This window comes from Pezoporus occidentalis, unplaced genomic scaffold (assembly GCF_034315485.1).
Source record: "Pezoporus occidentalis ecotype Australia unplaced genomic scaffold, CSIRO_AGI_Poc_V1 ctg6, whole genome shotgun sequence".
In the NCBI taxonomy this organism is placed as follows: domain Eukaryota; kingdom Metazoa; phylum Chordata; class Aves; order Psittaciformes; family Psittacidae; genus Pezoporus; species Pezoporus occidentalis.
The window spans coordinates 1784950-1800662 of NW_026915943.1; the positions used below are offsets into that span (position 1 = coordinate 1784950).

A 15713-nucleotide genomic window follows, 5' to 3' on the forward strand; every position below is an offset into this window, starting at 1 on the left:
GCCTCTGCTTATCACAGCAACACCACCTGGGTGCTCGTTGCCTTCAGCATGAAGAGGAGGGTTGGAGCCTGCGGAGCGGAATGCTTTGTTGTTCCAGTCTTTCACAGGCTTTTAACCACGACTGTGTTTTACTGTTAACAACCTGTTTGTGTGGGGGAGCGGAAAAGGCAAGAAATGGCAGTGTCAGCTGTGGGCATGTTTTAATTCAGTCACTCCAGGGTTCTTTTTTACGTTGTTCCCTTCCTCCCTCCATGAAGACTGTCTTCTTCTGCAGGCCATTAAGCAGCTCACTAGGAGATACCAAGCCACAGGCATCACAAAGAAAGCTTTTCTTAGCTATTGCTCTGATAACTGCAGAAATACAGCACTTTTAGGCTGTGTTTCAGGCCTGTAAGTCCTGTTTCTCTAGGCATAGTTTGACACTAACTCCTTTTACAAAGAACCTGAGAGTAAATTGGATAAAAGCCTGAGGGTGATCAGACCCCTGATAAGCAGGAGAGAAATTTCTCTTCATGGGTAGGTTTTTCCTCTCTTTTTGCTGCAGGAGAGCATTTTAACAATGGAAACTGGAAGAAGGAGGAGATGAGCAAGGAAATGGTATCAAACTGTGATTTGAGTTCTGGAGGAGCCTTTCTATTGAGTTTCTTCCTCTGTGTGACCCCTCTCTTAGAATAAGTGACTGGTTTTGATTAGGAAAATGAAATAGGCTGTTTCAAATGAGCCTGAGGAAGTAAATAGCATTGAACTGTTAAGTTTAGTCTGTATTTGTTATATGGTAGGGTCTTTTGAGGCATAATGATGAAGAATGACACCCTAGCCCACCTGAGCAGTCCCCTGCCTACTTGGGACTGATGAGCACTTGGTACTCAGGCTGTGCATTGCAGGTTTTGTTTGGGTTTGTCCTGATTTATGTGCTGCACCCCAGCAAGAGGACTGGCATTAGCCACCAGTTTTGTTTAAAGTATAAGGCAGAACCGATTTGCCTTTCAAATAGTTGAGCTTTGTTTAGCTCTACAGAGCAGAACACACAGCAGTAGTAGTTTAGTTACTGAACTGATATGATTTCACTCTCAATGTGCTGACTTTTTCATAGTCAGTATTGGGGCTAATTTTTACCTGTTGTCAAACACAAGGGCTCCGTTTTCTGTCTTGTTCTGGATATATGGACTGATAATACAGTGTGTGCTATGAACCTCATCCTTAAAGCTAAAAGGAAGTTGAAAATTTGCCTTTATGGGCTTTTGAAAAGTAGGTTTCACTTTGTATTTTTCCAGCTATCTATTTTATATTAGATGAGTGGACACGCATGTGCTTGCAGGGTAGTAATAGGTGAATGCCCTGGTTACAGCAGAGTAAGGTAGTCATTGGGTTGAAGACACTGTAGTCTAAGGGAAGAGGAAGTACAAGAGGTCAATACAACAAGGTAAGGACACTGGTTTGTAAACACCACTCTGAGGTTTAGTTGCTTTTAAAAACAGGCAGCAAATAGTACTTTTATGTTTCATATAAAACAAAGCAGCATTTGGTAGGAGTTAACTAAAAGCAAAGTGAGACAGGGAAGTCGGGGAACAAGGAAGCGAAGAACAGTGATCAGCTTGTGGGCTACTGGAGAGAGGCAAAGAGCAGGGCACAACTGCTTGGAACAAGCTGGATTTGGCAGGGGGAAAACAGTGTCCAGGGTAAAAGGCCTGGAGTGTAATTTAATGTCACCAGTGTCTGAAAGCTCTCCCTGCTGCAGTGGCTTCTGCATCACTTTTCAGGCATGATGGGCCACATCTTTTCTGTAGTCTGTACGTCTTGTAGGTGGTGCTATGGGGATCTTAAGCTTGTGAATAACAACAGGGAGAGTGATCTAAAGATCACGAGGCAGAAAATAAATGGTAACTTTGATTTATTTTTTTTGTATAAATGAGGTGATTACATTCATATTCATCAAGCCTGCAGCGAGCCGGATCTTGCTCGTGGATCTTTTCAGAGCGTGCAGCCTTCCCGCTATTTAGATTGAATCCCAACATTCTGTAATAGTTCTAAAGGCTTCCTGGAAAGTTTCTTTTGTGCTGGCGCTCAGTGTGGGCACGCTGCATAGTCTGTTCAGGTGTTTGCTTGCAGGAAAATGCATTAATCAAATACCAGTGAAGGAAGTACAGCTTTCAGACGCGGGTTTAGCTGATGCTTATGCAACCACACTGATACAGAAGAGGTGATGGGAGCGAGTTACCAGTTTGCTTTCAGGTGCTAACCGAGTGCCATCTAGTGCTTGCTTTCTAATGCAAAAAACAACAGTTTTACACAGCTGACTTTTCTTGTAATTACATAAAGGACATGGTTTGCAATCCTGCTTTTATGTGACACTTTCATGGAAGACCTTCTGGAGCTGTAGGTGGAGGTGATAAGAGTTTTCCTGAGACTAAGACATAAAAATCAACAGGGGCTTCAAAAATGTTCTATTCCTGTGGTGTTTTATAAAGTCTCTTGAATCCAAGTACTGAGTTTTATCTCTCTTTTTATTTCCAGATCATGTATGGAACGCTAGTTTCCATTATAGTTCTACGATCTGTTTATATAGTATTATGGTAAGTAAATGTTTCGTTCAGTGGTATGAGGTATAACTGAGTATTTGCATCTTTCTTTTGGTGGGCTTGAGAAATTGCCAGTGGCAAAATTTCTTTAACTAGGTACATAATGCCCATGGTCTGCTTGGTTGTAAGGGGGTGGACCATCTCCTTGCATTTTTATAGGGGCCTGTAGAGACAGGACAAAGGGGAATGGCTTTAACCTGCCAGAAAGGGGAGATTGAGATGAGCTCTTAGGCAGAAGCTCTTCCCCGTGAGGGTGCTGAGGTGCTGGCACAGGGTGCCCAGAGAAGCTGTGGCTGCCCCATCCCTGACAGTGCTCAAGGCCAGGTTGGACACAGGGACTTGGAGCAAGCTGCTCCAGTGGAAGGTGTCCCTGCCCATGCAAGGGGTTGGAGCTGGATGAGCTTTAAGGTCCCTTCCATCCTGAAGTATTATATGATTCTATGATTAATATTAACTTACTTCTGCTAGAGAAGCTGTGCCAAGCTGAAGGTCACCTTTCTTTCCTGTAAAAGTCATCCCCATGTGCACTTCTGGATTTAGTTCCTCTGCATTGCTAAAACATACTCCTGTCTTTCCAATGATAGTGCTAGCACTTATCCCAGCCTGTCTCAACTTATGTATTAGCCTTGATTTCAGCTTATTATGTTTCTTATTTCTTTAACATACATTAACTTCTTATCAGTCACATGTCTTAGCATGGGACTTGAAGTCGCTCTGAGCTTAGAGTGAAAATCATAGAATCCCAGACTGGTTTGTTTTGGAGGGGCCCTTAAAGCTCATCCAGTTCCAACCCCTGCCACAGGCAGGGACCCCTTCCACTAGAGCAGCTTGCTCCAAGCCCCTGTGTCCAACCTGGCCTTGAACACTGCCAGGGATGGGGCAGCCACAGCTTTTCTGGGCAGCTTGTTCAGCACCTCAGCACCATCACAGGGAAGAATTCGTTCCTTATATTTAGCTTAAACCTCCCCTGTTTAAGTTTGAACCCATTCCTTGTCCTATCACTGCAGTCGCTGATGAAATCTCAAAGAGCAGTACATTATTCCTTCCAGGCTGCTGCATCCTCCTATCCCCATCATTTGTTGCTGTTCTTGCCCTGTTTCCTTTATACTTCTCATCTCATTTGTGGGGCTGCTTCCTTCCCAAAATTACAACTTGGCAAACATCATTCTCTGTTCGCAAAGCATGTTCCCCATTAGTAAGTGATGCCAGTCTCCCTCTCATCCCTTCACAAAACACCACCATTTATTCCCTGAACAATTCTAGCTGTAATTACCTAATTACCAGCATGTACAACGTACCATTTGATGCTCTTTCATGTCCTGGGCTTGCTTCTGTCTCTAGAGCACTGAGTTGGGAGTATTACAGTGTGGTCTCTGCCATGTACTGCATGCTCTCCATGCATCTATTAGACCGAACAGTTTTGCTGGTTTATATTGGCAATGCACTTGTTGTGAACAAGCACAACTTGTACGTGATTAGTTTGCCCTGTGGAAGAAGCTCTACCTGTCTTCTTTTGCACATGTTGGATGCCTCTGCTCACAGCTCTGAAATGCGTGCTCTGTGTAACCCGGCACTGGAAAAACAGCTGGGGAATGTGTTTTAATCCAGGATCTAAACTGTACATTCATTATGCTTAAAGATAACTTGAACAGTATTGCAGTTCATTGGAGACTTTAGGGTGGCAATTGGGTTTGATTTTGGACTTGTTACCAGGAAAGGAGAAAATGGTACCAACATCCATGTAGGAAGTTTTAATTCCATGCTCCAACCTGAATGCAGATAGTGGGGGTACATTTATTAATGATGCACTTTCTTCCATATGATTCTTCAGTGTGTTTAGTGTATCCTAAAGATACCCCCCCCCCAAGTGAAACTGATATTTTTTCCATCCCAAATAACACTCAGCAGTAAAATATAACATGAAAATACTGTTTTCTAAACCATTCATTCGGTTAGTTGGAGTTGGAACTGGATGATGTTAAGGTCCTTTCCAACCCTAACTATTCTATGATTCTGTGGTGGTCTGCAATCACCAAAGACTACAGTCACTTTGAAAGACCTTATTTAACCAAGTCCCCTTGTAGAGGGATATCATGGATTGGAAAAGAGCCTCTTCTTTGGGGAGAGGACTGATTTGTAACATGGCTGTTTTTTAACTGAAAGATTACAGATGGGACTGAAGAATTCATGTGTTTTTCCAGCTTCGGTTTTGCCATTTGGTGCATTAGGAGATGGCAGGATTTAGTGGAACAGTTAGAAATACAGAAGTACAACATATAAAAGGCCAGTCTTGGAGAATGGGAAGTCAGGAGAAGGGGGGAGGTGGTTAAATATAATACTTTGATAGATGAGATTTGAAGTTGATATTTTTCCTTTTGGGAAGCAAACCAGCTTATTTGTATGTAATAGGAGTTATGTATGTCGTGTTGCCTTTAAAGCATCTGGGACTAAACTTTACATCATTTCTCTCCCTCTAGGGTATACCCATGGCTTAGAGGTCTAGGCTATACATCTTTAACTGTATTTTTAATGGGATTTTTTCTCTGGAATGTGGACAACATTTTCTGTGATAAATTGAGGTGAGTCCTTTCACTTTGTCTGCATAACTCTTAATAGTCTTCTACCAGAAAGTTTTCTTTCTTCTATGGTGTATATTCAAGTCCATCTCAAGGTATGTATTGTACACTGCCTACAAAACATTCACAAGGGTTTTAATCCAGTTTGCTTATGACCCACTCAGCAGTGGGTTTATCAACTTTTAAATTCATAGAATCAAGGAATGGTTTGGGTTAGAAAGGACCTGAAAATCATCCAGTTCCAACCCCCTGCCATGGGTAGGGACACCTCACCCAAGGCTCTGTCCAATCTCACCTTGAACACTGCCAGGGATGGAGCATTACCACTTCTTCTGGTAGCCTGTTCCAGTGCCTTACCTCTGACTTCACTTTAAATAGAGAGAAAGTAATGTCACTGAAGTAATTTTGAGGGTCTGTGGCTTGCTAAATCACCATTCTGTGATTCTAGGAAGGGTTGATGCCAGTGTCCAGAAAATCCATCCTTGACTCTCTGATACGATGTTATGCTGCTGAATCCATGGTGGACAGAACTGTCCTAGTAGGTTGCTTTGTCAGGGTCAGGTCATAGTGTGAGGTAAAGTGATCTAGTGTTCTCTATTTGTCCATTCTGGCTTTGTAGTCCCTGTGGTAGGCTAGGCCAATTGAAATAGTGCTCCAACAAAGTTTCCTTGAAACTCTTCTTTTAAAGGTTATAGGTGTGCTGGATATAAAACATGGTGCCTCATAGACCCGTACAGTAGTTTGGGTTGGAAGGAGCCTTAAAGCTCATCCAGTTCCAACCTCCTGCCGTGGGCAGGGACACCTTCCACTAGAGCAGCTTGTTCCAAGCCCCTGTGTCTGACCTGGCCTTGAACACTGCCAGGGATGGGGCAGCCACAGCTTCCCTGGGCACCCTGTGCCAGTGCCTCTGCATCCTCACAGTAAAGAACTTCTTCCTTATATCTAACTTGAGCTTCCCCTGTTTTACTTTGAATCCATCATCCCTAGAAACGCTTGATCCCGATGGGATAGAAAAGTTACTTGCCAACTCAAGTGGATGGCTACACACTGACTTTGAGATATTGGCATCAGGGTTCACTTTTGCAGCTGCATCACATCACTGCTGAGCTCATAACCCCCAATTCACCAAGCCCGCAGATCCGTGGGGCTTTTGAACTTGTTCCTAGGCTCAAAGATTACAGCAGCTGCTGAAGCACTTATTTCCATCCTCCTTTTCTAAAGGGGAAAACAAAAGTTAGTATGTTTCCTGTAATACTTGTTTTGTGCTGGGAAAGGAATAAATATGCTTGTGTACTGGCTTTAATCAGATGTCTGCAGAGCCTTGGATTTCTGCAGGTGCTATTATAACTCAAGCCTTTGGAGAAAATATACTCCAGTTCCTTGTAATTCTTTATTCTCTAAAGATCTAACTCGTGACTCATCCACCTACCTGCTCTTTTTGCTTTTAATGTTCAAAACTGCTTATCAGTTAATGTTCAGAGTTTGTTTATCCATATTTCACCAAATCTAGAGCTTGTTAAAGAAAAACAACCCAAACCAACAAGAAGACATCTATAGCGCTCAGCTTCCCTCATTAGATCCATGCACTTTTGAATTGAGCTTTGAGATCTCCTGCTATCCAAGGGCTTGAAGGTTGTGCTGGAGTCACAATCTGTCTGTTCATTGTTCCATTCCCAGCCTGACCAAACCCAAGCTCTGTGTTCATATTTGTGACTGAGCAGTAGCCAGGGATTAGCATTTAGGCAGGGGGATTGAACACTACAACATCAAGCAGTAAATATATGTTGCAGAAGCTGCAGGTTTTCCTTCCTTAACATCTGCCCCAAGGAATCACTGTCCCTGGAAGTGTTCAGGAACTGGGTAGGTGAGGCCCTCAGTGACTTGGTTTAGTGGTGGTAATGGTTGGACTTCATTAAAGGACTTTTCCAACCTAATTGATTCCATGATTCTGCTCATGTTCCAACTTGCACTGTCATTCATGCCCACATGAAAGAGCAGCAGTGGATAGTAGTCTGTGCTCTTGGTAAATTGTGACACCCTCTCTGCAACATCTTGGACCATAGCTCCTGAGAGGCAGAATATCACCCATGACTCCCTGTCAGGCCAGCAGATGGGCGTCTCAGTGTCCCTTAGCAGAGTAACCCACTACAAGCACTTGTTTCTTCCTGTGGTACCCACTGTGTGCTCCTGGCACAGTTCCTGTTTGCAGACCTTGCTCATAGGTGTCTACAGGTATTAAAGCTTCATATCTTGTTTTTGTTGTGATGGTGAAGGGTGGAGACTCAGAGTCCTGCTTTTGTGGGTCACCAGAGTCCAGGGTGCCTCAGTCTCTGCAGTGTCTGCTGCAGGAGCATGGATCTGAAACCACCATCTCCATCTCAGCTCCTCTAATACTGTGCAGCCTTTTAATTGTTTCCTGCAACTTAGCAACCTGATGTGAGAGATCCTCAACCTGTGCACACCTTGTGCAGGTACTTGCCTTGCCTCCAGGAGAAGGGTCTAGGCACTCATTGAAACCTATTGCTTGTACTGAAGTCTCCTTCCTTATTGGCTTTGTCTTGGTGGAAGCAGCAGAAAGGCAAGCTGAGCTTCCATGGAGGCAGCAGAAAGGCAAGCTAAGCTTCCATGGAAGCAGGAGAAAGACAAGCTAAGCTTCCATGGAGCTAGAGAATATAGGTGGTGTGATTGCCAGATGTGATGTCTTATGGATCCCATTTCCTCTCTCAGACTTGAACACAGAATTTCGTCCTATGGACAGCAGTTCATAGGGTTTTGGGGAAGAGAATGGTAGAACTCATTTGGGAATGTGGGATGCCATAAATAGGTTCCCTCATATTTGGGTCCAGAAGTAACTGATCACTCATTGTATGAAGAAGCGTGTGCTTTCTTTAAATGTGTAAGGAAGCCAGTTTGCTAGTATCTTTCTGTGTTGAAAGAATAAGATATAACTGCTATTCCTCACCCCCTGAAAGCCTCACTTGTGAGACATGTATTATGTAATTTAGGAATCAAGCACTGTGATTTGAGATTGCTTATCTTGGGAGATAACCCACCCTTGCATGGTGTTTCTTTCTTACAGAGCATTACGAGAGAAGATGCCTCCTGTTGTGGGAGCTGTGACGCAGTTTCATGCATGGTGGCATATTCTCACAGGCCTGGGCTCTTACCTTCATATCCTGCTAAGGTAAGAAATACTTCCTAAGCTGGAAGCTCCTACTTAGGAGTTTTCCCACATTCAGATTTACTTCCAAATGTGTCATTCAGAAGAGTAGGGAAATGACTTAATAGACTTGGTGGGAGTTTCCTCTTTACAACTGGTCTAAAAACTCTTCACACTGTAATCTTTAAATAGCCATGGTTCCTCAGGAATATGTAATTCAGAAATGGGAACCCCATAGCAATTAAACTGGGAAAATATTTGACAGTATATTCATTTGAAAACATCAGCTCTTAATACCTGTCTGTTCTCGAGCTGCAATCCTGAAGTACTTCAACATGTTTAATTTTAGAGGCATAACTAACCTTTTTGATAGGCATTGTTGCTTCTGAAACCTACCCAGTCATCATGCTACAGAGCAGGAGAGTGACAGTTGAACTGGTTGGAGCAGAGCTGTTCCCAGAAGGGCAAGGTATTAGTTTTAGAAGGAGACTTAAAAGAGTGTAAGCAAGTCTGCAGCCACATCTTTGTCTTTTTGCTCTCTACCACCATCTAGTGGAACCAGGAGCAAAAGTAGAATTTAAGCTGGAATCTGAAGGATTTCTGTAGTTTGCTCATTATATCGTGAAATAGCATTTTATCACTTAACCATAACTAAGAGAGTATTTGTTTAACAGATATATTCTATGTACTTCAGAACAGATACATTTCATATAGTATTGTATATGTCTGTACATTGTAATGGATATATTTTATCTATGTATGAGGGCTGAAGCAGCTCTTCTCTGGAGCCAGGCTGAGAGAGCTGGGCTGAGTCAGCCTGAAGAAGAGAAGGCTCCTGAAGGGGAGACCTTAGAGCAGCTCCAGTGCCTAAAGGGGCCCCAGGAAAGCTGGAGAGGCGCTTTGGACACAAGGGCCTGTAGGGCCAGGCCAAGGGGAATGGCTTTAACCTGCCAGAGGGGAGACTGAGATGAGCTCTTAGGCAGAAGCTCCTCCCTGTGAAGGTGCTGTGGCTGCCCCATTCCCGGCCAGGTTGGACACAGGGGCTTGGAGAAAGCTGCTCTAGTGGAAGGTGTCCCTGCTGTGATGCCACTGTGTGGCTGAGAAAATACTTGGGAAGCCACTGCAGGGAGAGTGTGTCTTTCATTGGGGTAAGACAGAGAAATCAGGCTTCTGCATGTTCCCCAAGGGCCAGAGGATGTAAACACTGATTATCTTCTCTGTGCAGCATGGTGAACAAACCTTGCCCGTGCTATCCAAACTCTGCATCAGCTTGCTTTCGCTAATGAATTTTCTTCAAAAGCTTATCTCAAGCTGTTTATGGCAGCAGACAGCCTGGCAGCCAAATGGAGCAGCTGTTTTCCACATACTCTGACATATTTTATATATATACACACACAAACATATGTATGAATATATATGCGTGTAGATATTTATAGACGCATGTGTACATGTGTGCATATATACATATGTATATACAAAAAAGCTGTTAGAGCAGCTATGGGAATGGTGCTTATTTTCTGTGCATTTTCTCTTTGCTAGCTATTTTAACCTCTGATAAAGAAGGAGAATACTGTGTTAGAGGTAGAAAAACAGATATGTAATTAAATTTTCTGAAGTATCATAATATCACAGTGGTTTGGGCTGGAAGGACCTTAAAGCTCATCCAGTTCCAGCCCCTGCCACAGGCAGGGACACCTTCCACTAGAGCAGCTTGCTCCAAGCCCCTGTGTCATAGAATCTTAGAATGGTCTGGGTTGGAAAGGACCTTAACATCATCCAGTTCCAACCCCCCTGCCATGGGCAGGGACACTTCAAGCTAAACCATCTCACTCAAGGCTTCCTCCAATCTGGTCTTGAACACTGCCAGGAATGGAGCATTCACAGCTTCCTTGGGCAACCCATTCCAGTGCCTCAGCACCCTAACAGGAAAGAACTTCTTCCTTATATCCAATCTAAACTTCCTCTGTTTCAGTTTGAACCCATTACCCCTTGTCCTATCACTACAGTCCCTAATGAAGAGTCCCTCACCAGCACCCTTGTAGCCCCCTTCAGATACTGGAAGGCTGCTCTGAGGTCTCCATGCAGCTTCTCTTCTCCAGGCTGAACAGCCCCAACTTTCTCAGCCTAGAAGGTCCAACCCAACCTGGCCTTGAACACTGCCAGGGATGGGGCAGCCACAGCTTCTCTGGGCACCCTGTGCCAGCGCCTCAGCACCCTCACAGGGAAGAGCTTCTGCCTAAGAGCTCATCTCAGTCTCCCCTCTGGCAGGTTCAAGCCATTCCCCTTGGCCTGTCCCTACAGGCCCTTGTCCCAAGCCCCTCTCCAGCTTTCCTGCTGCCCCTTTAGGCACTGGAGCTGCTCTAAGGTCTCCCTGGAGCCTTTTCTTCTTCAGGGTGAGTGACCAATTGGTCATCACCAATGGCCACTTTAAAAAGTGAGGTCATGCATAGGAAATGATCTCCTGAGGGGACAGGATGTATGAGAACAGAGCTGTGACACAGAATCAAGCTGTGCTGCTCCCCCCTCCTTAACATCTGCTGTATTTTGTGGTACACTGATTTAATTTCATCCTTCCAAAATGACAGGCTCTAGTCCCTGTTTAGTCTGTTCCCTAGTGGAGAAAGAATTTACTTCCCTGGGTTTCTCTCTCCCCCACATAGGCCACAGGGTAGATTAGTTTGCTAACCATAGTCTAGCACAGAGGGATTTACTGTAGCCAGTGTCTCCTATTTTGTCTATATCTAGGCAGAGTGGGTACCCTTGCAATCGCAGAAGCAACACTTTTCTAGCTGGAAAATAAGACTGGGATTAGTACATCATTATTATTGTATCGACTGTCTTATACATGAAATTTTAAGCACACTTTTCTCCTTTTCCTCAGTTTATACACAAGGACACTTTTCCTGAAACACAGGCCAAAGGTGAAGGTAAGCAAGCACTATTTTGTGTCCATTAAAGCCACTCCACCATTTGGATACCTTATGCTTTGAATTTTCACTGGGGCATGCTTATTGTTTGATGTCTGCTCTACATCCCAAGTAATGCAGTTGAAATGATGGTTAATAGTGTTTGGTTTCTGTTCCAAGAGACATGATATTCCAGGAAATCTTTCCCTTTCTTCCTCTTTTTCTTTTAACAGTTTGTCTTTGGAATCTGGCCTATTCTTCTGGTGGAACCACCCAAGAAGCTTTGACTGAGACCCAAGCAGTCACCTGCCATCACCTAGCCTGGCTGAATAAAGAGATTCAACAGTTCCTATGGCTGAAGTGTCAAACTTATGGATCAGTTCAAGCACCATTGCTACAAAAGGACTTCTCTGTGTTCCCAGGCCAGCGCAGAGCAAAGAGTTGGCACACTAGGGAAATAATGTTTAGTACAGCTTTATTCTAAGTTGTTAAAACAAAGATTAAGACACAAATATTTTTATGTATATATTGTATAGCTGATGATACTGAGCTAATATTTCGTGCTGGTCACAGAAAACTAACCATTTTTGAAGTGGAATTGCAGATGTTTTTCATTCAGTTGTTCTTTCTGTGGTTGAAACTAATATTAGTAACTGAATGACAAAGGCAGGCCATTGATGGCCAAGCTGAGCAGTTGTGTGGCCTATAGTGAACTGAATGCTTAACCTGAACTACTTTAATCTTGCACTTTTATACAACTAATGAAGTATATAATGATTGATTTAGAGCTTTATTTTATCCTGCTTTTCCACAGCCTCCTTTGCCATTTATATTTGAAGCAAAGCGGTTGGGATACCTGTGCCATTTAGTTCCTTTTGTACCAAGCTTCCATTTTCTCTTTAGTCCAACTGAATACATCATGGAAGATGTTCCAAAGTGACCAGCAGAAGATGCTTAAGATGGTGAAGCAATGTAAGGGTTCTTGCTTGTGTGTGGAAACTGAGTTCCTCATTTGTTTGACCAGTGATCCACCAGGAGACTGCAGGGTGACTGTATTAACACAAGAAACACTTTTGTTATAAGTATTACTTCCATACCTTTTCTACCATTACTTTTTACTCCCCATGTCCCATTCGTACCACAGATTGACAAACACCTTCAATGTGTGCTTTGAATTCATCTCTTCCCCTTATTTGACGAGTCTTAAATACTGGTCTGATTTTCAGAAGCATCTTCTTACCCAGACGTATTGAAAGAAAGAGTAAAGAACAAGGTGGATATATGAAATTGGCAGCACTTTGCTTCCTCTGCATCTGTCCATCACATGGTTACTCTGTGGAAAGTTGACCACCTTTTGGAGACCAAGTTTTGGGGGATTAATGGAGGGGACAGACTCTGGTTTGTGCCCTTTTATCTACCCAGATGATGAAAATTAGTAAGAAAGCATAAAGAAAACATTGAACTAACACAGTTCTTCCAAATATTATGCCTCATATTGGAAGCTGTGGGTTTGACTTCAGAGCTTGGGACAGCTATCCCACAGAGTCTATCTCTGGGTCTGTTAGCTGCCATGCTATGCTGTTGCTGTCTGCTTTTGATGCTCTGAGGGATTTATCCTTCTTGCCATGAAGAAATAAAAGGGAAATGCTCAGACTCATCAGAAACCCCACTCAGTATTGATTTAAAACATGCCCAAAGCAGCAAAGCGTGGGATTATAGCTACAACTGTCTCCCAGACCACAAAGTCGTGGCTGTTGTACAATCAGTGCTGATTCAAATTGTCTCCTCCATTAATGTTTCCTCCTTTAATGTCTTTTTTCTCCTGTTTGCAGCTCAGCTGCATCTTCTGTGTCCATCAGTAGCGCTGCCACTGATGTGAATCTCCAAACAAGACCACTGCTTTTCTTACGTGACTGACCCTGGACTCTTGGGATCAAGCAGACCCAAACTCGGGTCTAGAAAAAGATACATAACCTTGAGTGACTTCAGTGAGCTTTAAGCACGTGCTGAGAGCAGCACATTTCAACCTAGAAAGCACTACAAAGACTCCTGAAGGATAATGTTAGAACAGATTTGTTGTCTGTAGGTTCCAGTTCCATAGCCAAGGTCAGCATCTGTGTGTGATCTTCAGACAGAAAGAGGTCGGAATTAGAGCACAGAGGAAGGAAAATGCTGCCTTGGATCAAGTGTCTTTATTTATATATTTTGTAAAGAGATTTGAGAACTGTTCTAAAAATGTAGCTTAAAAAGAAGTGCCTGCCTATTCCTCTTCAGGCTCTCAAGCATGCTTCTGCACAGTGCATCTGATTGTCTTATTTAGTCTATATTTAGTTTACATGTTTTCCTAAGTTAGGGAAAGAGTCCCATAACAGGGACATGGCAGCAAGACACATCAACAGTCAGTTGTGACGTCTACCAAGGATGAGATTATCCTTAAGAATATGAACAAACCCTTTATTTTAGTGGCCTTAGTTTTGTTACTGGAGGATGTGGGGGCTCTAGTTGGTTTCCCTGTAAATGAGGAACCAGATCATGCTGAAAAGCCACTTTATTATTGATAAAGCATCTCTATAATGGTTTATATTAAAGAAGCTTATTGATTTTCCTACACATTTGCAACTAGAAAGTGTATTTTTTCCCCAGATCCTCTTGAACTGAATTGTCAGGGTTTAAGAAACAAAGGTAGAAAAGCTCTTGTTTGAATTTCATGCTGCTGTTAGCTTTTCATTCAAGTATTGTCACTGATGCTTTTATCTTTAAAAGGAATTATTATGTAGATTGGCTTCTTTCTTCATTCCAAACAACCAAAACCATGCACACCTCTACCACCCTTCCAGCAGCCTTTGTTAAAGGTTATGTTAGACCCTGAAGAATGTAATTTCTATGTGTTATTCTCTATCCTATAAATAACCTAAAGTGATGGGTGCTTTGGTTTGACTGCCTTACTGATCTTGGGAGTGATACTGAAGCTCGTTTTAACTGGGTGTCACTGCGATTTAGACTGCCTTTTCTTGTGCCTGGAAAGACATCTTTATTCCTGTGATGTGTTAAATGTCTGTTAAATTGCTTTATATTTATATCACTTGTATGACTTGCTGGTTTCTTTCCCTACAAACCTTGGATCAGCACATCCCAAACTTTTCTGGCACTACATCTTGTATCTTTGATCCCGTTTTTCGAGTAGGATTCAGACAACAGCTACTTAAAGGGGAATTAGGGAAGTAGCGTGTGTTGTTTACTATCAGTCCTATGGGATGTGTCGGACAGACTTGATAACAATGAATTCTTTTATTCTTTAACATCTATGAAGAACCAGGACATCTGCCACTTTACGACCATCAGTTTGGCACAGATCAGCAGCAAGCAGTTCTGCAGACCATGAGTTGAATAATTCTTCCTTGGAAATAAGAGGAAAACCTCAAAATTACTCTCCCAGTACAGATCAACACCATACCTTATGCTGGGAATCTAGATTTTTCTGGATACAGCTCCAGACACGCACTGTCCATAACAGAAGATAAGACATGATAAACAGAAATGTGCCATCAGGAGGCATCTCATCTGTGTTTGGATGCAGCGTTGCTGGCTTGCGGTATTAGTTATCTCTGGACTTCATTTTCACCTCTGGACTTCACTGTAATGCTTTTCCCTCTAGCACAGGGAAGATGTGCTAGCTACTAGGGTCGAGAAGAGCACCCCAGAGTGAGAATTGGGACATGCAGTCGATCACTTGCCAATCTACCTCTGTCATGTGTTGTATTATACCTGTGCCCTTAATTCTATCTGCCTGAACGTGCTGACGTTAGAGCAGCCTCACTTAGACCATGCAACAGTATTATACTGAGCTGTGGCTGACTGTGCACTCTCCATAATCAGCTTGTTCAGTGTCTGCCACTCTTAGGTTGTGCTCAGCCTGTGGTTCATCTGTGTGGAGAAGTCTGGCAGCTTTAGAAAGACACATGAGTAGGAGGACTTTAATTCAGATGTGTGAAGTGAAACCTGGGCAGTTAAGTTACATTTAAAGCTAAGATGCAAACAGTATCACTTGGTTTACATGATTTTGGGAGGCACGTGATAAAAAGTACTGGTTTATAATTAGTTTATAATTCTCTTTTAATCTAATATTGTGCTGTGCTTATTCCTGGGCCTGTCTTGTTTTGCTGAAGCAAAATTGTATGATTTAAAAGGTAGCCGATTCTTTTGGCTGTTGTACATTTGCTTTCAACACCTGGTTTTAAACAACTGGATGAGTTCTTCAGCCAGCTCTTCCCTGTGAGACTCTCGGCAACAGAAAATCCTCCCAGATATCCCAGACTGGTTTGGGTTGGAAGGGACCTTAAAGCTCATCCAGTCCCAACCCCTGCCACGGGCAGGGACCCCTTCCACTAGAGCAGCTTGCTCCAAGCCCCGGTGTCCAACCTGGCCTTGAACACTGCCAGGGATGGGGCAGCCACAGCTTCTCTGGGCACCCTGTGCCAGCGCCTCAGCACCC

At 43.2% G+C, this 15713-nt stretch overlaps 1 protein-coding gene across 1 annotated transcript in view; it reads left to right on the forward strand.

Moving 5' to 3' along the window:
* ACER3 (alkaline ceramidase 3) overlaps positions 1–15433 on the forward strand; it is a 61550-nt gene extending 46117 nt beyond the window's left edge. The window contains exons 7-11 of the mRNA XM_062639205.1: positions 2515–2573; positions 5057–5158; positions 8235–8339; positions 11197–11242; positions 11455–15433. Of these exons, the coding sequence (XP_062495189.1) occupies positions 2515–2573; positions 5057–5158; positions 8235–8339; positions 11197–11242; positions 11455–11508 (366 nt within the window). The 3' untranslated portion in view covers positions 11509–15433. The remainder of the gene's footprint in view (positions 1–2514; positions 2574–5056; positions 5159–8234; positions 8340–11196; positions 11243–11454) is intronic.
* The last annotated feature ends 280 nt before the right edge of the window (positions 15434–15713 follow it).